Genomic DNA, 20355 nt, shown 5'->3' with positions numbered 1-20355 from the left:
TACCTTGATGTGTTCGAGCCAATGAGTGGACTCCAGATTGGAGAGCCAGTGGGAGTCCTCAATGTTGGGATAGACCACATCCTTCAGCTTGCGGAGTGACTCTCTCATCACATGGATATTGTGAATATCTAAGAACACCAGCTCCGCATTTTGATACGCATCCTCACTTTCAAAACCACCGCCTTTCATCTGAAGACAAAAAAACAAGTGGAGACAGGGTGGGTGGTAAGATGGTTCATCCATTTAGCAAGGATAGCCTGAGCTTCCTTCCTATATGAAGGTTTTCATTTTATAGTCATAGTTTTCCCGGAAAAGAATCATCTAATAAACCTTGTTGGCAGCAGCGTTGACGCTGGGCCTGGCATCAAAGATGAAGAGTTTATGGGACTGAGCATTAGCATCCATGATCGCCTGGAGGTATTTCTCATCCTCTTTACTGCGCTTCCCGTTTACTCCAACCATGGGCTGACTGCAGCGTGTCACTGTTGCCTGGCTCTCTGGATGGATCCATGACAACACCTACACACAGAGTATAACAGAATATGACCACATACGGTCCAGCAATCCAGCTGCACAGGACAGTTAGATTCATGCTGAAGACCAGTCACTCACGGGTACCCTTCCCTTTGCTCGGAAGGCAGCTACTCTCTTAAGCTCTTCGTCTGGTATGTTGACAGGCACCGCCAGAGTTGATGGGTAGGTGTCACAAACCTCGTAGTGATCGTTGACTTTTGTTATCCTCCAGCTTTCATTGGGTATACCCTTTAAAACACAAGCAGCAACCAATGTCATAAGCTTTCTGTAACATTAAGCTAAGCAGACGGACCGTGTCGTTTAAATACCTGTCTTTTGTATTCCGAGACAGCGTCATACACCTTCCATCCGTTTTCAGGAAAGACTTGCCCATATTCAAAGGCAAAGATTGGCTGTGGAGAGTGGGAGAGAAGTTCATCCATCGGTAGCCGGCGCAGAGCTACAGTGACATAGACCGTGTGGCTGAGAATCACTCACCAGCCCGTTGGAAACAGGAAACGCAAATTTCATCAGCACTTCGAAAATGGACTTCCTGAGTGTGTCCTCCATTTGTTTGTGTGCAAATCGTAGATTACGTATATCCTGCGGAGAGGCAGAGCAGCACGGTCAAACTCAGGGGTCAACAGCTGTATGTAAATATGATTTCATAGCAGTAAAGCAACTACATGCGGTAACAGTATGCTATTGTGGACATAATGTAGAGCTTGTTCATAGACTCACTCTTTCTTAATGACTATGAATTCTGATAGTATTGCTTACACAGCAGAGATAAGAGGAGGTTCATCCTCTTTGTCTTAGGCTATGCACTGTATAACTTCCATTTACTGTGCTGTCTGGAGGTTCTTGCATCTGTAGCCTGTAAACATCTGAATTGCCATATAAAGCAAGTGTGGCTATTCCAGACCATTTCCACATTTTACTCACCTTGCAAACTAGCCCGTAGGACACATCACCACGGCTTGATGCACTTCCAATCTTTTCCACACGACTCACCACCCCAAGGGGCAGGTCCAGCACAAATGCTGGCTCCTAGAAGCCAACAGCACATTAACAAAAACAGAACGATTCTTTAAAAATATTAATAGTGCTTCTGGAAAATTCACGAAGCATACCCTGTCCATGCATTTGAAGAAAAGTCTGTAGTTGGTAACTGTCACTGTTCCCCTCAGTGCGCCAATGAAAGGACAGAAGTAGGTGACATCTTGGGCTATAAAACAAGAAAAAGAATCTTGATTTAGCAAAGAACAAAAAAATATATTACATACTTTAATGTGGAAAAAACTAATTTGCCTTTAATGAATGTAAGCAAAGAGAGGACCTACCCATGTCTTGCACGGTTTCATTTGGAAGTAACTGTGGCTCTTCTTTGTCTGAATCTCTAAGCACCTGCTGTGAACATTATATTAATTAGCCATGATTGTCTTTTGACCCAAACCCATGACATTTGCTAAGGTAATCATTAGAGGTGCAACGATGAATCGATTAATCGATTAGTTGTCAACTATTAAATTAATCGACAACTATTTTGATAATCGATTAATCGTTTGAGTCATTTTTTTATTAAAGAAAATAAGATTTCTCTGATTCCAGCTTGTTAAATGTGAATATCTTCTAGTTTGAGGACGTCATCTTAGGCTTTGGGAAACACTGATCCACATTTTTCACCATGTTTTAATATTTTTATAGATCAAGCAACTAATCGATTAATCCAGAAAATAATCGACAGATTAATCGACTATGCAAATAATCATTAGTTGCAGCCCTAGTAATCATAATTATTATTTAAAGAGATGTGTTGGATAGTATGCAATTCACGAGATGGCATACCTTGGCAGCAGTTTTGGGCTTGACCTGAAGGGTGCGGAAAAGAGGAGAGTCATGCTTCGCTTATTATTATTAGTAGTCATTAATGAAGCAGCAGAATGTGAGTGAACTATGTGCAGGCTACTAACCCTGAGCTCTGGAGAGAGCTCTGCAGAGGTAGCCACAGAGTCGGAGGACATCCCAGAGGGTGGCTTGGCCTGGGCAGATCGGTCAGATCGAGAGGTGGAAGAACTGGTCAGAGATAACATGACAAACGATTAAAAGAAAGACCAGTAGGCTGTAACCGTAGATATAAAACAATAGATGTTTTATATCTATGGGTGTAACCATTTCACTTGTGCCGAAACAGTTATTTGAATAAATAATTAGCCAAATAACAAACAATAATGAATAAATAGTATTCTGTTTTTACTGGTTGAGTAGCATTTTTGGGGATTTTTAGCCGTTGGTCAGACTGAGTGAGTATGAGTAACAAGTGACTTAAAGGCGTCACCTTGGGCTCTAGGAAATTTCGATAGTCATTTTTTTCCAGATGAGTAATTGCTTGATCGGAAACATAATGGACACCTCAGTCAGTCGATAATGTAACGTTAGCTACTGGTAGGGGTTTTAGCTGTTGGTCAGACATGCAAACATATGACATTACTCTGGACTCTGATGATAACTCCTGATGGCCATTTGCTTAAATTCTCACATCTCACAGTGTAAATGATTATTCGAGCTTTTGCTTAAAAGGTATAATAATACAAATAGCCCATAATGACAACAGCCATTAAATGGTGCCCTAATTTACCGTCATCATCAGTGGTCGTATCATGGCAGTGTGTTAACCACATTACATTTTTTTGTGGTTTACAGGTCACCTCCGAAGGGTAGCTAACGTTAACAAAAAGGGCATTAGGATTAACGTTAGACAAGTTAACTTACAACACATGAATATAAAGCCGTCTGTCAGTTTCCAAACTTTTAGCGAGGTTAAAAAAGAAAAGTGTTGTGGTGGGTTTAGCTACCTGGACAATGAATCAACACTTGGATGTCGGGAAGAGGAGCGCTTCGAGCCCAAACTGTCGATGCTCCCACTCTTCTCCATGTTCTCCTGATTCAAGTGTTTGGTTAACTGGCAGTGTGAACACAGAGTATGCGATGGAGATCCGTCTATCCACTGAAGAATGTATTTAAATCCTCTTTCGGAGTACACTAAATCCGCACAAACAAAAGGAAGCTGCCATGTTTTCCCAGCAGCCTCCCAATCCCTGCGTTGGTCTGTCACAAGGGAGCGATTGTTGGAGAAGCGCGCCTCCTGCCGGCTGAATGTTGACTAGTCGCATGCTGCGTTCACTGCTCACGCTAACAGCTGTTACAGACATTTGGTGGCCAATATTTGAAAAGGATTACCTATGCATTTAAAATGTGGATAACATATTTTCGAACAATTTTGAGGAAATCATACGTACATATCTTTGCACATTCTCCACGTTCCCTGACCCATAAATGCCACATCTATGTAACTTAATCGTTTCAGTTATATTTATCTACTTGCTGCTAAAATAGTTAAAAAAGACCACACTCACTGCAATATAGTTTAATGTGGCTTATTTTTGCGCTAACTCCTAAACAGTTCTCCTTTATATTAAAGGTTGAATATGAGCATTTAAACATTTGAAATGTCTATCACAACATTTTTAATAATAAAGAGTATAATTTGAGTGAATTGTTATAGCCTAAATCATATTCATGTTGGAACATAGGTATGTAATTGTACTATCGCATCAGGTTATGTTGGTAATTACATAAGCACAATGGCTATTAGACAATAGGTACCGTGTATGGGTAAATAGGAGTATAAAAGAGAAGTTATACCCCACAAAATTCCACAAGACAATGTGTTCATAGCTTGAGTATGAGGTTTGCTTCAAAACATTAGTGCAGACAACCTGAAATCAAAACTTACACCTCAGATGACATTAAAGAAATACAAAATTATGGGATTCTAATTTTGTGGTTATGTAGAATATTGTATATTCTATAAAAATTTTTAAAACTTTAATTTCCCAAGGTTTATAAAAGTTTGTATTTACATAAATGTATAACACCCATTCTGTTAAGTCTATGATCATGCTCAATGAGAACTGCAATAGATATATTCAAAACCCCAAACAAGACAAATTTAAGAATAAGGTAGAATACTTGAAAAACAAAGCTGTGAAGACATCATTCTCAATGACATCACTTTTCCTTGAATAAATTCCTGCGACAGTCTTTAAGTCTTTGTTTATTGAAATGAATATTTAAAAAAAAAAAAAAAAAAAAAAACTACGGAGAGACTTAGATGTTGAATCCCATTTAAATTCTGTAACTCACCAAATCATTTATATACAACATGTTATGTGTTGACTGTACAAATACTAATGCATTTGTATACAGTTGTTCTTGGGACAGAGGGAGAACAGGAGGGCAAGGACCAAAGAAATGAAATTAAAAAAAGAAAAACAATAAAATGAACAGACACAAAATCTACTTTACATATTTCTCCATGAATTTCTTATGAAACTCAGAGCGCAGTGTATCATTGATAAAGCGTTTCTCCTTCCGTGCTTCGTCCACTCCTTTGGCGCAATTCTTGAACACAACATCATCATCCCACCTAGAAAGATATTAACAAATTGATTGTTGATAGTTAGTCAAAAGGGGAGAAAGCATTTTTCTTCAAATACAACACTCATGTTGTGCATAAATGTGTGTGTTTGTGAGATACCTTCTCTTGACTCTGAAGGTACTCTGACTCTGGGTCATCTGCTGCTGCTGCTGTTGTTGCTGTTGCTGCTGCCCAGCCAAATTGATCAATGGATTGCCACTCAAGATATTCTCCATGCGAATCCTCTCCTCCTCTGCCTTTTGCTCCCGCTCCTAAGATGGAAAAACAAACAAAGTCACTAAACAAAATTAGGTAGCATTTGCCTGCTCTCAAACGTAACCCACGTCTTAATTTGCCAATTGTGCCGTCAGCCCTGTTCAAATACGTCAGTCTGAAATGATGATAATTTACTTTGCGTTCTTGCTCTTCAGCCCTCTCCTTCTTGATCTTCTCCAGTTCTGCCAGAAGAGCTGCAGTGTCGTCGTCATCACTGTCCTCCTCAGAGTCCTCGTCCTCATCATCCTATAAAACAACCAAGCATCATTGGTGAGGGAGCTTAATGAGTGCTAATCACCACCAAGTGTCCACTAACAAGCAAGCACTTACATCAGTGAGAGGGTCGTCGGCATCAAGGTTGGCCGCTGGGATCTGATCCAGTCTGGGCCTCTTTGAAGATGATGATGATGATGATGATGTGGTATGCTCTGGAAAATTAGGGTCAATGCAGTATTTTGAGTATTTTTTTCTCATGGGTATACACTTTAGATAACATAAGGGACTTGGTCCACTAAAAGTTTAATATCTGCAGAAAGACCAACCTCTTGGTCCCCTTTCTCTGGTCTTATCACGTGCAGCTACACGCTCCCTCTCTTCCAGCTCCCTGCGGAAGTCACGGGCACGCACCTCCTCTGGGGCATCCTGGGTAGGTTGCCTGAGGGCGGGAGAACATTTGGTGAAGAAAATATATATATTTCTTTTTTCTTCCATCATATATCCACCTTTAGAGTGAGCAGGTGCAGTAGGAATGATTCAGTGTCGTACCAGATGTAAAACCGTACCTGTCTAACCAGCCAGCAGTGCCCTCAGCAACACACCGATTACAACCCAAATGCACTGATATACTGACCTGTACTTGATCTTGGTGTGACCCGGAAGATCTCGACTGGAATACTGCTTGGACAGGGCACTCAAATCACCTCCACCTTCTCCTTTACCCCTCCCTCCTCTCGCTGGCTCAAATGTCGGTCTTGCAGCTGTAGTCATCTTTGATGGGTCTGCTGTAGGAACACATGAAAGGAGAACAAACATGAACTGAAAACCAAGTCATGTTGTTCAGTACAGTGCACACCAAGACCTGAGAATAATAACAGTGGGAAAAACAAAAACAGGCAGCTCCTGACACAAATATCACGTAGACTTGTCAATAATGAGGCAGCAGTCCCCCTCATTTAAATCTAACAACATCTTACCATACGTACGGAAACTCTGTCAACTATCAACAAATCACCCATCCACAAATTGTGTACAGGTATAGGTGTATATAATAGGTGGTTTACAAGTGTAAAATTCCTTATAAATTACAGATGATGTTTGTGTGGTAATGTAGCTAGTTGTGCAGAGCATCGACATTTATGATTCTATCATTACAGTTGAGAGACACTGAGATAATAAGTTATGCTACTGAAATGACCAATTTCCCAATTGAGGCATGAATTACAACTAACGTTAATGTGTCCATTCGTCAAACATTAGCTAGCTAAATGAAAGAAGCACATCCAATAACAAGCTAGGCAACATGTTAAATATGTCAGTAAGCGTTTTGTTGATCAGGTTAAAAAAACGTAACACCTATTTTATTGTCTTTGTGAGATATACACCCTCTTTATTGACAATAAGCATATACGCTGTTTGCAAGTTAATGATAAAGGAGAGAACACAAGCTAGCCAGTTAGCTAGTCACTAACGTTAACTTGCAGCTAATAAGTTGCTAGCATGCTAACCTGGGCTTAAAACGCTGTTTAGGAAGAAAACAATGCTATTTCCTCTCGCCGGCCTACACAACTTTAATAGAAAGTTATTTTTATTTAAATTAAACCAAAATTCAAACAATGGGCATTTTAGAATTTTAATTTGAGAGCAAAAACACTTACTTAGCTGCTACCACACGACTAAAAAGAAGACCCGATACAACGAGTTCCGGTAGAACTTCCGGTAGATCTTGTGTGTGAAAAAGATGCATTCAAAAATACTCGGAAATTAGAAAAAACTCAGAAATACCTACTAAATAATCATAATTTATTGATATATTTGTCTAATTATAACTCAAAACATGCGTTGAAGAAAACTTACTAAACAACTATTCTAAATAAACTCTACCTTTGCTTGCAAGAACAAGTAAAGTGCCTTCATACGAATGTGCAATGTTGTAGTGAGGAAGGTAGGGGGCAGATGGTTATCAGATGATGCATCAAAACTCAATTTGTCTCTGGTTTTGAGTAATTTGGATGCCTTGAAAGTGTTTTGGCTGCATTATAACCCTGATTGCCAGATTTACAAGATTGTATTGGTTACATTTCTACATTATGTGTAAGATATACAATGCGGATGCCATACCCTACACATTTGAGTTATACAGTGGGGTGGGGTTGATAGAGGCTGGGGACAGATTTAATAGGCACAGACAATAATTGTTTTTAATTATAGAATTTTCAGGCCAGCCTAGATATTTCAAGATGAGGCCTCATAAAATCAAATCTTTATGGCCAGTTTTCCAGTTTTCCAAACTAATATGGAAATAAATTATAGTGTAAACAGCCAAACCAAAACAGCCACAGAAAAACAACGCTGTTAAACTGTCAGTAACTTTCAACTTTCCCCTTTGTTGTCCCAAAGGGGAGATTCTTCTTGCAACCAGGTAAAACACGGAACACACACTTGAAAATAAAAATCATAACTGAATACATTTAAAAACATAATAGACAAAGCACACACACTGTACAACATTTTATATTTTAATTATTCTGTGAAATAACAATTATAGGACAGTCTCAGATTTGAAAGTAAAAAAACCTACCTATACCTTTTCCTACTTTAATGGCATGCATTTTACTGATACAGAAAAGTTCAGAATGTACCCTTCTGTTTCTTTAAGCAATACACATTCCACCATGTGAGTTCTGTACAGTATTTATCTCTTTGATGATCTCAGTCTTGTTATGATAACGTTCTGTAGAAATACTAGGAATTTTTACTGAAGATTTTGGCTGAGATTCAAGGAGGAAAACCAACAGAGGAGGTTCTGCTAGATTCCTCAAATAGTATGTGTCTAAAAGGTGTGCTTAATGTTCTCAAGTGCAAATGCTTCCACAGACAAAACCCCAGAAAAGTGAAGACACAATGCAGAATTTCTGGTAAAAAACAAACTATTAACAGTGTGACTGGGATTTATTTCAAGTAATACTGTACTGTGATCTTATTCATACAGCAATATACACACACACACACACACACACACACACGCACACACACACACACGCACGCACGCACGCACGCACGCACGCACGCACACAATCTCTTTGTATCTTTGTAACCACCTATTCAGTGGTTACAAAGGAATTTATATTGTCTAAAATAACGAAGAACTATTGAGGAACGTTGAGTCCGTTTTTTTTAATTTGGGGAGGGGGGTATTTTAACGTAAGTGTTCAAATATGTTATGTTTTTCATTCACATAGAAGACTGGACCCTGTATGATCTCAGGGAGAAAATAAACTGAAAAAATGTAGATTGAAATATATGAAATATTTTTGCATCATCAATTTGTATATAGACTTAATACTTTACTAAAGGGTTGCTGTGTGTGTGTGTGTGTGTGTGTGTGTGTGTGTGTGTGTGTGTGTGTGTGTGTGTGTGTGTGAGTGAGTGAGTGAGAGTTAGTGTGAGAGTGAAATAATGTGTGCTATTGCCTTTTTAAATGTACCTTTTTTTAGGGCACATTTAAAGGGTGAGTTTAGTATTTCTTATCACTTACCCCCATATTCAGCAATGCAGATAATTTTAACTGCAGGAAAGACTGAAGTGGGTTGGTGCTGTTTCAGTTTTACTGGAGAAGATGCACAATTTGTTTGAATGATATTGAAAGTCTCTGATAAGGCAGTTGATTAAATAACAAGTCTCTCTTGATTACTAGTATCCCCCAACTGGAACAGCATGTTTGTGAAGAATGTTTCTGTGGAGCCAAGAGGAGAAAAATGCAAAAACATATTTCAACCTGTCATGAAAAGTAACCCACCCACCCACTTGATTAACCTGCATAGCAGCATCCAGGCACGTCACCTCAGATTTACAGGGGGTGGAATCTGAAATGACAGGGGGTGGGGGCTCGGGCTGAAGTGACTTTACCTGCCTGCCTGTGTGATACAGAGACCCAGAAGAGGCTTGACACCACTCTGCTCTGACAACGCTGACACAGCTGACCTGAACAGGTAAGAACACAATATGGTGCAAGAATGGACGTCACACTAGTTCTGATTTCATGTTGGCTCTGCGGTGTAAGGGCTCATTACAAAGTCAGAATTGCTTTTATTTTCAATGCATAATAGATGTGATTTGGTTATTTGGTGCTGGCACATCTCCCGTGAGATTCATTATACACAAGATTAAAGCACTAAGTGCAGGTCAAAATGTTAAGAGGAGCTCAAAGCGAATAGAGACAAGATGCAGTGGGATAGGATATGACACTGTAAACACAGGGAGGGTTAAGATCCTGAGCAAAAGAGCGGATAGCAAATATGGACACTATTATGCAAGAACACTATTACACAACTCTGTCAGGATGATATTGTTTACTCCAGGATGACATTTTTTCAACAGGTTTTGTTTTAACATAAAATGTGGTGAGCACTGACAAAAGCATAAAAAAGTTACCTTAATATACAATTTTAAAGTGTATGCTTCAAATTCTGATCCAACAGAACATAGTTGTTCAGCATGGCTAGTACTGTAAAAAATGATAAATACTTACCTAGTGTACAAGTGGTTTTGCTGCAGAATTCAGTATGCCAGGTTGTGTAAAGATGCTGGGTCACTGAACAGGTCTGACGTCAGTGGGGAGAATATGGACAGAAGCCAGTCAGGAAGCAAATGTAGTATATCATAGTTTTATACGCAGTGAGTCCTGTTTTATTTGCACGGAAACTTATAAAACAAACCTGTGATGAATTTGAAAATGTCCATCTTTAGTTTCATCAGATTGAAGATTTGAGAAAATATCAGCATCATGTCAAATGGTAAGTCACACTTGAATCCAATATTTCATCTTTTTTCATCTTTAAAGGTTAAAAATGGTATGCAAGTATTCTTGGTACCCAGCACTGACGAAAAGGGTGTGTGTGAGTTTGTGTTGTAGATGTTAACAGGCACAAGGTGTTTCAAACCACCAAAGTGCGGACTTTACTGAAGAATGATAGCTGTTGGATCAAAAAGGCACAAGAGGAAACAGAAGAGCAATACAAAGCAAGGTATTCTCAGCGATTAAGATGCAACAATAAAAACAAAGAGTTATTATTATTATTACAAATTTGAATCTAATACTATCTTGCTATCCTGCATTTTACTGATGTGCTATACTGTACTGTTACTATATTTTTCAGGCCTTTTTGGTTTAGTTTAGCTTTTCTAGTTATACTACACACAAGCACTGACTTTTTGAGAAAAATTATGCAACAAAGATGCTGCAAATTCACAACTTCTTCTGTCTTGCAGAACGGACCATGCTGTGGAGATCAGACCCGCTCTGGTCAGACAGAATTCATACGTCCTGTCCACAGCCAAGAAATTTGAGTAAGTATCAGACAGATATCGCCGTTTTTATTGAACAAGATAACAATAATTAAAGCAGTAAACCCACTTGTGTTCTGACTTAACTATTAATCTTTCAATCAATATAAATGCAATATCAAGATTTGGCCAACAGAAGATTTTCAACACAAGTGCTTCAGTGGCAGTGCTTCTGAAAGCTGTGTTCCCCACATTTGATTTGATTACATTTATTTTGAACATGTTAAAAAATAAAATTAAAGATAAATAAGAACATGTACTGTGCATTTCAGTACAAGCAAGAAAACCAACCAAACAAAATGCATCAGTCACACACATCACTGGTAAAAGTGTGAGATCTGATGACATAATATTTAAAGCTATAGTGAGTGGTTTCTGTCGCCCCCATGAGGAATTCTAAGTAATGGCAACAATACTGTCGTCAATGCAAGCCTTCAGTGATCGCTCACCACCCCCACCCCTCCTCCACGCAGATGCTAGTAGTGTTTAACCCGTCAAATCAAGGACACGAGGATTAAAAAAAAAATGATGATGGACTCTTCAGAAGAAGTAATTATCGCTGCTGTTGTCCTTTCTAAGCGGTGACGTAGAACACATCACTCGAGCTGCTGCGCACGAATGTCGCCGGGCTACACCACTTTGTAAACATAACCATACTGAGAAATACAGAGAGTTGTGTGGAGCTGATAGTCTTAATTAGCTTTGTATCAACTCATCTGGCAATGACTTGAATGTAACGGACGTTCATTAATATGAAAAAGTTGCGCACTATAGCTTTAAAAATAAAATATATCAATTGTCAGTTCTGTTATAGATTTAGTTAACAAATTAGATTTTTGGGGTTGAAAAAATGCAGTAAAGCAAAAAAAAAATTAAACTGTAAGCAATATTTAAATATTAGACCCCTGCAACATTGGCAGGGGTTATAAAATGTGTTGCCATGACCCATTTTGAAATGAACAATGTGGTGGCAGTTCTGCAGGTCAAACTGAAATTCGCCATTGAGTCTGTTGTGTCAGTGAATAAAAAAAAAGTATAAAGGCTTCAGGCAAAAATCACTATCTGTGATATTAACATACCTTAACATTAACTTGGCCCTGGGCAGCTCTGCTGCACCCATAAATACCTACAGTGCACTGCAGGCAAATTTGTGCTTTAGCTGGTTCATGATCATTGATCTGAACACAATTCTTGCTTGAGTATTTCCTCTCGGCTTCCTAATGAAAACTACACATATAAATCCCCAATTTCAGCTGTACAACTATTTTACCAGCCATCCATTTTTAGTGATCATGTGTTAAATACTAATCTCATTGTTTTACTGAGCATAAAAAGGTTTGCATCATGAGCATCATGGTTTCCTGTAATATAGTATTTAATAATCATACTTTGTTTAGACTGTAGAGATGTTCTGAAACATTCATTTACCCAGTAATCATAATTATTAATACATACGTTGCCTGCCTGTGTATTGTTGCCAGCTGTACCTATTGCATTGACATTACATCACCTGACTTAAACATGTACATGACACACATACACACACTTTAGTAAATTATTAAGCCTATGGACACATTTGTGATGCAAAATTATTTCATATATTTCAATTTACATTTTTTCTGCGTTATTTTCTCCCTGAGATCATACAGGGTCCATTCTTATTATATACATATTTGAACACTTACGTTAAAATCCCCCCCTCCCCAAATTATTTTACACAATATAAATTCCTTTTGTAACTACAGAATATGCCAAGTACATTCAGAAGACTCAAGCAAATGATTCACAACTGAATTGAGTTAGCTGTTTCAAAGACATGTTATCGTTTTCCTTCTATCAGTATTAAAAAACATTGTTACCCCTCCAGTCTCTCAGCTTGTTTCATAGCAGGCCTGAACATCACAAGTAAGAAATAACTTAGGAACAAGTTTTATTGTCTACATCTTATTTTTTGCAAATCTTCTGCATGGTTACTGGACTATAATACATCTTACCAGACCACAACATCTACATTTTCACATTGTACTTTTTAAATTTAATTAGGGAGAGTTTCAAACAAGATAACGCCTGACGATGTGGCTTAGTTTTAAATCTTTCCTTTTTATCTAAATATGTTAAGAACAATAAGGTAAATGTGTTCTCATGGTTTAATATGTGAGCTGAATACACATTGAATTATTAAACCGCTTGTTTGATCAATCCAGAACAGTTAGCAAGGTAGCTCACAGAATAGCCTCCCACTTACTCCACTAAAATAGAAATCAAGCACAACTTTGTCTCTAGAATACTGCTTAGTGTTAGTTTGCTTAGCTAGCTGGCCATCAATCACAAGACAAAATGACAGAGCTTGAGTTCATTTGTTGTACAGTAGTAGTTCTCAATCTTTTTGGCTCGTGATCCCCTAAAATGAAGAAACACATATTTTCAACCCTCTGTCACAGGTTATGGCCTTAATGTGGACATGATTTGGAAGCAGTTCAACCAAACACTGTTTTTTCTGTCTCCGCTTGTTTCATTGTAATGATTTTAAGGGGCCTGAAAGTGTCCAATATTTTACAAAAAAGCAATAATTAGAGACATCTTAGAGAAAATAAAACATCATTTTGTGTATATGAAAATATATTTTTCTCTTTTTTTCCATTAAAAACCCTTTGACCACAACATTGACAAGTAATTAATATCAACACCCCTTTCTTCTGGCGAGCTGACAAACGGAGCACTCTGCAAGGAAGCTGGAGGAGGTGGTGAACAATACTAGTCAAGTTTTGTTAAATTATGCAGTCGCTTTCCTCAAAGGTACTGATGGCTGACTGATAGTCTTGAGCAGTTATGAGTTAGGAGGAGGGTCCAGCAGCTATGACGTCTCCTACAGTGTGCACCCCCTGTGCTGATGTGGACAAGGAGGGACCAGCTGCAGGGCCCATGCTGTGCAATGGCATTAAATGACCCTCGTTGATGGCGAAGTGGTTTAGCGGGTAGATGCCACATTTCCTAAAGCCTTCCTTCACAATCCTGACACCCTCCTCCTCCTTCACTACCTGATATGTCTCTTTAAACACACCTGAGAACTCCTTCTTGCTGACTGCATAGTGAGTATCAGTGGCACAACCATCACCTATGAGTGCTGCAAAATGCTGCTTTAGGAGAACGAAGAGACCTGCGTCGAGTGGCTGCAGGATGTGAGAGCAATGAGGTGGAAGGCACAGAAGGATTATATCCTCCTTACGAGCTGCTTCCACCACCTCAAGGTTTATGGGAGACTTGTGGCCGTCGAAAATCAGCAGCAGGGGACGCTCCTTTGGCGTGTGTAGGAGGAAGTGTTTGAGGAACCATTTCTTGAAAAGGTCAGAGTTGATACAGCCAGAGTCTGACCATCCATAGAGGGCATTTGGAGGCCCTTGAGTCTTGTAACATACTCCCCCTGGGTATGCCTTTGAGTAGATAATAAATGGGGGAATGTCCTCTCCAGTTGCGCTAAAGCAAGCCAGGATGGAGATGTGGTCCCTTGAGCCTGGCGTTGGCTTGCAGCCCAGACTGGCAGACTTAGGGAGAATCACCCTCTTCCTGCCCAGATGAAAGCCCACCTCGTTGCAGTTAAGGATTTGAAGAGGCTTGTCTCTGAGCCCATGAGCTTCCATGACAGTGCTGAGTAAATGAAAAAACTGATCCACTGCTTCCTTCCTCACACTAACCGTCCTCCCACGGACAACATTGTCTGCTGGCTGAATAGTTATATTCTTTTCTTGCCTTTTTCTAAAATTGAGCCACCAGGTCTGGCCTAGTTTAGAAAATGCCACCCTCCGATGTTGCCGTTTATAAATGGATGAGGCAAAGGACACCAGCTGTTGTTTCGTCAGTGGGAATCCATGCTTCGACATGTATAAAGAGAACTCCACCAACAGCTCCTCGTCTGCAGATGTTATAAGCTGAGCTGGCCCGCTGCGACTCCCTGGTGTCACCCGTCCACTGACTCTGTCCCCCAGTGAAGACTTAGGGACTCCAAACTCTTTGGCAGCCCGTCTCACCGTACACCTTCCCGACTTCACCTCGATCAGAGCACGTTCCATGGCCTCCTCTGTCCATTTCTTCTTCTTCTTCCTCCCAATTTTGTCAAGGTGATTTCTCGATGGCATTTTCTCTAGGACAGCACAGGAAATGCAGGCATGAATAACACATTAAACAAATATGATACGCATAAATCAGCCTAATTATGCAAATGTGTTTCACAATCACAAACCTAAATATAAAAAATAATATTTTTCACATCACTTAATTTAAATAAATCTTATTCTGTTTTAACACTTTCACCAACGTTAGTACAGGCGCAGCCTGCTTGTATTTCTGGTCTAGACTTGGTCGTTGTCTTATTTTATTAATAGTTTCAAATCGTAAACAGGGTCTAAAACAGTATATATGTATGCTCTAATAAAAAACACAAAACATCGAGTGTTGTTGCCAACTTCACTTAACTTCTGGTAACGTTAACGTTACTAAAATGATACCGTTACTGTCCTTGTACTTTCTGTCACAGTCAAAGCTCTGTTTACGTGTAGGGAAACCTGTTAAAATACCAACTGACTTACTGGTCTTGGGGAGTCGTCGAAATTTAGCTAGCTAGTAGAGTGTGGGGGGCAGAAGACGACTCGGACTCGTCCTGTGGTGGTTGTGAGTGACGTCGCGCACCGTAACGTTACTGTTTGTAACCGTTAAACTAGCTAGCTACAGTACAGACACACTTACGCTTAAAAATACAAACCAAATGACAGTCTGTAGTCGAAATTCGCCGCTACATGTCTGTCGGTTTCAGAAAGTTTTAATGAGGCGGTTATGTTTTAACAGAACCGCATGTTTCCCTGCCTAGCATGAAACGGCTAACGTTAGCATCACAAGCCAGCGGAAAAAACGGAAGTTAAGTGACGGTGTCTTCAAAATAAAATAATTAAAATTCCTGTTACAAAAATAAGTGTCCAACTTTACAGATATTCAGATAAAATCAATAAATTGCATCACAATGCTTATATGACGTGAAACTATAGTTATAAAATAGATAACAAAACAAGGCTAAGGGTTTCACTACAATATCATTTTATATCACTCCAACATGGTTGTATTATTCCTTCTTGGTTGGGTTTGGATATTTTAGGTTAATACCACCTTACCTAATTAGATAAAGGCCTAGAGCATTTGATATCAAAATATTAGTGTACTTTTCCTCGACAGATTAAGATACATCTTTATCTATTGCCATTTCTGAGGACAACACCATGGCAATTCATTTGAATAATTAGTTCCAGTCACTTAACAAATGAAAAAGTTCACATGGTTATATTGTGTGTGCAGGTGGACCATGACCTTACAATCTTTCAAGAGCTACATCATAGTCAAGATGTTTAGCTACTGCAAGCCTAATTGACCCAATCCATTTGTGCATGTCTCTCATCTATTATGAGTCAATAGATGAGAGACACAAACTGGGACTGAATTGACTCAAGCATGTAACTGGATCACATTCCTTGTTCAAGAAATCAACTCCACACCCTCACTTCAGTGCAACATGTTTGGTGATATTTACATTGTAAATAAGCTTTGTGTTGACATTTATGGCTCTATTTGTCAGCTTTGCTTCATCAATCAATTTAGCTGGCCCCTTCTTTTTTACCACTCAGCTCATACGCTGGTGTCCTATATATGTGATTTATTGTGCTGATCTTCCAATGCAGGTCAGACCTTTTGTGCAACATTTTTTGTGTAGGTTATAGATGAACCTGTCACTTATGTAAAAGAAGAAACTGAGTCATATTCTGAAACTGCCATTCATCTAATTATCCCTTGCTGTTAAGGTTGTATCTGTTGACACTATATTCAGTAAGAAATTATACGTTACCTGTCGTAAAATTGTACATTTACATTATCCCTTGCAAAAAAAGACTCTTTCAACCATCTCAATATGGAGCATTTGGCAATTTTGAGCTAAAGTAGTTTAAAGATAATCAAATCTGAATTTGCTACAAAAAGGTCCTTAGCCTGAGGGATCAACAAAGGAGACCACAGACGATGCAAAGTTAGTACACGAGAGCATCTCTCTACTGCTGCTGAGTGTAGGGATTTTTGTTCATGTTTTTTTTTGCATAATTGGGAATAAGTAACTCCCTATGTTACAGGCCCCAAGCACCCACAGAAAAACTTATCCAAAATTGTGTGGCACAACCAGAAAAATCAGTTACCAACACATCTGCAGAAAACAAGGAAGAATATACTGCAGCAGATTACCAGTCAAATGTGCAACACAATGACGGGGCTGCTGAGGTCTCTGCAGAGGTTCATTTTGCAGAACGTATCCAAAATGGTGAAGCCCAACCAGTTTCTTCACCAAAGGAAAATCCAGAGCAACCAGCTGCCAACACAACTGTAGAAAACAAAGGAGAACATGCTGATGCAACAGTTCAGCAGTCAAACGTAGAACACAATGAGGCCAAGGTCTCTGCAGATGCTCATGTGGAAGATCCAGTTGCAGAAACCTCTGCTGCGGCTGGCACAGAGGAGAGTAAAGACACGGCTGAAGTCCCTGCTGCACCTGCAGTTGAACTGAAACCTCAAGAGGAACCTTCAACCAAAACAGAGCCAGCAAATGCAGTTGTAGAAACAGCTGTTCAACCTATGGAGGGCAGTTGTGAGAAAAAACAGGCTGCAGAAGACAGTGTCGAAGCTGTAGCTGAGGTTGTGGCAAAGTCATCATCTGACACGGGTGACGTGGTTAATGCAACACCAGAAAAAGAGGCTGCGCTTCCAGACAGTGTGGAAGCTACAGCTGAGGTTGTGATCAAGTCATCGCCTGAAACAAGAAACGTAGTTAATGCAACGCCTGAAAAAGAGGCTGCTCTCCCAGACAGTGTTAAAGCTGTAGCTGAGGTTGTGATCAAGTCATCACCTGAAACAAGAAACGTAATTATTGCAACACCAGGAAAAGAGGCTGCTCTCCCAGACAGTGTTGAAGCTGTAGCTGAGGTTGTGATCAAGTCATCGCCTGAAACAAGAAATGTAGTTAATGCAACGCCTGAAAAAGAGGCTGCTCTCCCAGACAGTGGTAAAGCTGTAGCTGAGGTTGTGATCAAGTCATCGCCTGAAACAAGAAACGTAGTTAATGCAACGCCTGAAAAAGAGGCTGCTCTCCCAGACAGTGTTGAAGCTGTAGCTGAGGTTGTGATCAAGTCATCGCCTGAAACAAGAAACGTAGTTAATGCAACGCCTGAAAAAGAGGCTGCTCTCCCAGACAGTGGTAAAGCTGTAGCTGAGGTTGTGATCAAGTCATCGCCTGAAACAAGAAATGTGGTTAATCCAACACCAGGAAAAGAGGCTGCTCTCCCAGACAGTGTTGAAGCTGTAGCTGAGGTTGTGGTCAAGTCATCGCCTGAAACAAGAAACGTGGTTAATGCAACGCCTGAAAAAGAGGCTGCTCTCCCAGACAGTGGTAAAGCTGTAGCTGAGGTTGTGATCAAGTCATCGCCTGAAACAAGAGACGTGGTTAATGCAACACCTAAAAAAGAGGTTGCTCTCCCAGACAGTGTTGAAGCTGTAGCTGAGGTTGCTGTGGCGCCAGAGAACCCTGCTGTGACAGATGCAGCAGGAAAAGAGGCTGCTATCCAAGACAGTGCTGACGCTGTAGCCAAAGTTTTGATGAAGTCATGCCCTGACACATGTGATCTGGTTATTGCAACACCAGGAGAAGAGACTGCTCTCCAAGACAGTGTTGAAGCTTTAGCTGAGGTTGTTGCAAAGTCATCATCTGACACAATTGACGTGGTGAATGCAACACCTGAAAAAGAGGCTGCTCTCCAAGACAGTGTTGAAGCTGTAGCTGAGGTTGCTGTGGCGCCAGAAAACCCTGATGTGACAGATGCAGCAGGAAAAGAGGTTGCTATCCAACATCCTGTTGAAGCTGTAGCTAAGGTTGCTGTGGAGTCATCCCCTGAGACCCCTGCTGTGACTGGTGCAGCAGGAGAAGAGGTCGCTCTCCAAGTCAGTGTGGAACCAGTCCCTGACTTGATGGCAGATACTGTGCTTGAATCGCCTACTCAACCTGCTGCTGAAACTGCAGTTAAGTCTGTAGAGCATAAAGTTGAGTCAGCAGCCTCAGTAGAGCCAGTTTTAAAGACCGGAGCTGAAGAGGTAGTTGAGTTTGAAGTTGCGCCTGTTGTCAACACTGTTGTCGAGCAAAGTGTTGAGCCAACGCCTGAGAGAGCAGCAGATGGTGTGGTGGAGTTGAACACCGAGGATGCTGTTGAACCTGTCACAGCTTCAGATGCTGAAGCTGTTCCGGATGAGTTCTCTTACATACCCATTGAACTGTCCGAAGCATTAGATGTGGAGCCACCGACAACTGAAACTGCTCCTAAGCCTCTGAAAGATCCAAAACAATCCCACACCAAGGAAACCAAGCCGAACCAACACTCTGAGCATACAAACACGTGAGTAAACTCTTATAATAAGGAACCACCTCACATTTACTGTTTTTCATATGATATTTGTTTATACTTGAGCAATAAAATGCATCTTATTGTTTGCTGATGTCTATTTTCTTGTAGATCTGAAATGTTTAAAAAGTCCAAGGAGAAGGAACAGTCCACTCAAAAACAGAATGGGACCAGGTAATGTCTCACAGTTTAGAATTTCAAACATTATGTAAGTTATACAAAGTAACTTAAACATACTGTTATGGTGTAGACACAAAGTTTGTACAGAAAGGTTAACAGTAATGAACACTTTCTCTCTGCTGCAGGAATACCAATGTTTGTTCATTCTGTGACAAAAGAATTGATGGAAATATCAAGCTCCACCTCAGTGAACCTGTGGTGACCTGCCACCCTGACTGCTTAAAGGTTTGTTTTGTCATTTAAGAAACATAATGCACATACCACCTATTTGTGGTTATATATACTGTATATTGAATGACAGGCTCTTGTCATTGCATAATGTTAATATTGAGTATATTTTTGCAGTGTGGTGTGTGCGCTAAGGTCCTGGGAGATCTGCTGACCACCATGTTCTTGCATGACCAAGTGGTCAAATGTGGTGGCTGCTTTGCAAAAGCTCTCGATGCTGAAGCTTAACTGGGACAAATATGTCGCCGGAGAAGACTTAAAGTTAGTTGGGACTGAGGACCTCACCCCTGTTGCCCTATTGTTTTTAAACCATTTTTTTTACTACTGAATGTTTCTTTTAGGACATAGTGTAATGTCAGGGTTAAGGGTTAAGGTTTTTTGAGATTTTTTTGGGGCTTTTACCTTTATTTTGAAAGTGGATAGACATGAAAGGGGGAGAGAGATGGGGGACGACACGCAGCAAAGGGCAGCAGGTCGTATTCGAGCCCTGCGCCGCTGCAGGACTCAGCCAACGTGGGGCGAACGCTCTAACTGGGTGAGCTAGTGGCCGCCCCAGGGTTAAAAATTCTGTAATGAAAAGGTTGTTGGTGTTGGCATTTTATTTCTGGTAGTAATTGCCTAAGATGCTTGTATGAAATACAGTTT

At 40.1% G+C, this 20355-nt stretch overlaps 4 protein-coding genes across 14 annotated transcripts in view; 1 reads left to right on the top strand and 3 right to left on the bottom strand.

The window, feature by feature from the left end:
• mtmr2 (myotubularin related protein 2) overlaps positions 1–3654 on the bottom strand; it is an 8383-nt gene extending 4729 nt beyond the window's left edge. The window contains exons 1-11 of one of the 2 annotated variants that reach the window (XM_031320132.2): positions 3369–3654; positions 2487–2589; positions 2362–2385; positions 1857–1920; positions 1647–1741; positions 1459–1563; positions 1012–1116; positions 843–926; positions 613–762; positions 331–519; positions 4–189 (exon numbers count right to left, since the gene is read on the bottom strand). In XM_031320132.2, the coding sequence (XP_031175992.1) occupies positions 4–189; positions 331–519; positions 613–762; positions 843–926; positions 1012–1116; positions 1459–1563; positions 1647–1741; positions 1857–1920; positions 2362–2385; positions 2487–2589; positions 3369–3448 (1185 nt within the window). In that variant the 5' untranslated portion in view covers positions 3449–3654. Of the gene's footprint in view, positions 1–3; positions 190–330; positions 520–612; positions 763–842; positions 927–1011; positions 1117–1458; positions 1564–1646; positions 1742–1856; positions 1924–2361; positions 2386–2486; positions 2590–3368 lie in introns of both variants that reach the window. The other variant, XM_031320131.2, reaches the window with a different exon arrangement.
• Positions 1–7257, bottom strand: part of cwc15 (CWC15 spliceosome associated protein homolog) — a 16462-nt gene extending 9205 nt beyond the window's left edge. Inside the window, exons 1-7 of one of the 5 annotated variants that reach the window (XR_004108619.2) lie at positions 7144–7254; positions 6120–6270; positions 5812–5924; positions 5600–5697; positions 5405–5515; positions 5114–5265; positions 4781–5002 (exon numbers count right to left, since the gene is read on the bottom strand). Coding sequence is in view for 4 of the 5 variants with exons in the window: in XM_031320138.2 (XP_031175998.1) it covers positions 4873–5002; positions 5114–5265; positions 5405–5515; positions 5600–5697; positions 5812–5924; positions 6120–6256 (741 nt within the window). In the remaining variant the exon portion in view is untranslated. Of the gene's footprint in view, positions 1–4619; positions 5003–5113; positions 5266–5404; positions 5516–5599; positions 5698–5811; positions 5925–6119; positions 6271–6993 lie in introns of those variants that run through there. The other 4 variants (XM_031320138.2, XM_031320137.2, XM_031320139.2 and 1 more) reach the window with 4 other exon arrangements.
• Positions 1–15916, bottom strand: part of LOC116064841 — a 23673-nt gene extending 7757 nt beyond the window's left edge. The window contains exons 1-3 of one of the 3 annotated variants that reach the window (XR_004108618.2): positions 15415–15913; positions 13582–14969; positions 6300–6304 (exon numbers count right to left, since the gene is read on the bottom strand). Coding sequence is in view for 2 of the 3 variants with exons in the window: in XM_036009032.1 (XP_035864925.1) it covers positions 13666–14964 (1299 nt within the window). In the remaining variant the exon portion in view is untranslated. Of the gene's footprint in view, positions 1–6299; positions 6305–12410; positions 14970–15301 lie in introns of those variants that run through there. The other 2 variants (XM_036009032.1, XM_031320133.2) reach the window with 2 other exon arrangements.
• Positions 9382–20274, top strand: si:dkey-125i10.3 (enolase-phosphatase E1). 4 transcript variants are annotated; one of them, XM_036009030.1, is made up of 10 exons: positions 9383–9477; positions 10235–10281; positions 10401–10512; positions 10757–10834; positions 16993–17159; positions 17214–18412; positions 18596–19296; positions 19414–19476; positions 19608–19707; positions 19828–20274. In XM_036009030.1, exons 2-10 carry the CDS (start codon positions 10272–10274, stop codon positions 19936–19938), a joined length of 2541 nt encoding a protein of 846 aa, XP_035864923.1. In that variant the 5' UTR covers positions 9383–9477; positions 10235–10271; the 3' UTR covers positions 19939–20274. The 4 variants fall into 4 exon arrangements, with proteins under 4 accessions (XP_035864922.1, XP_035864923.1, XP_035864924.1 ...); XM_036009029.1 differs by having other exon boundaries at positions 9382–9477; positions 16993–18220; positions 18413–19296; XM_036009031.1 differs by having other exon boundaries at positions 16993–18220; positions 18692–19296.
• The last annotated feature ends 81 nt before the right edge of the window (positions 20275–20355 follow it).

Source organism: Sander lucioperca, chromosome 13 (assembly GCF_008315115.2).
Source record: "Sander lucioperca isolate FBNREF2018 chromosome 13, SLUC_FBN_1.2, whole genome shotgun sequence".
In the NCBI taxonomy this organism is placed as follows: Eukaryota; Metazoa; Chordata; class Actinopteri; order Perciformes; family Percidae; genus Sander; species Sander lucioperca.
This window is presented reverse-complemented; position numbering and strand designations above follow the sequence as displayed.

Coding starts and splice junctions, on each gene's coding strand:
- si:dkey-125i10.3 (XM_036009028.1), top strand. Junction 10,513..10,756: donor GAAGAGCAATACAAAGCAAG/GTATTCTCAGCG, acceptor TCTGTCTTGCAG/AACGGACCATGCTGTGGAGA. Junction 19,477..19,607: donor CAAAAACAGAATGGGACCAG/GTAATGTCTCAC, acceptor TCTCTGCTGCAG/GAATACCAATGTTTGTTCAT.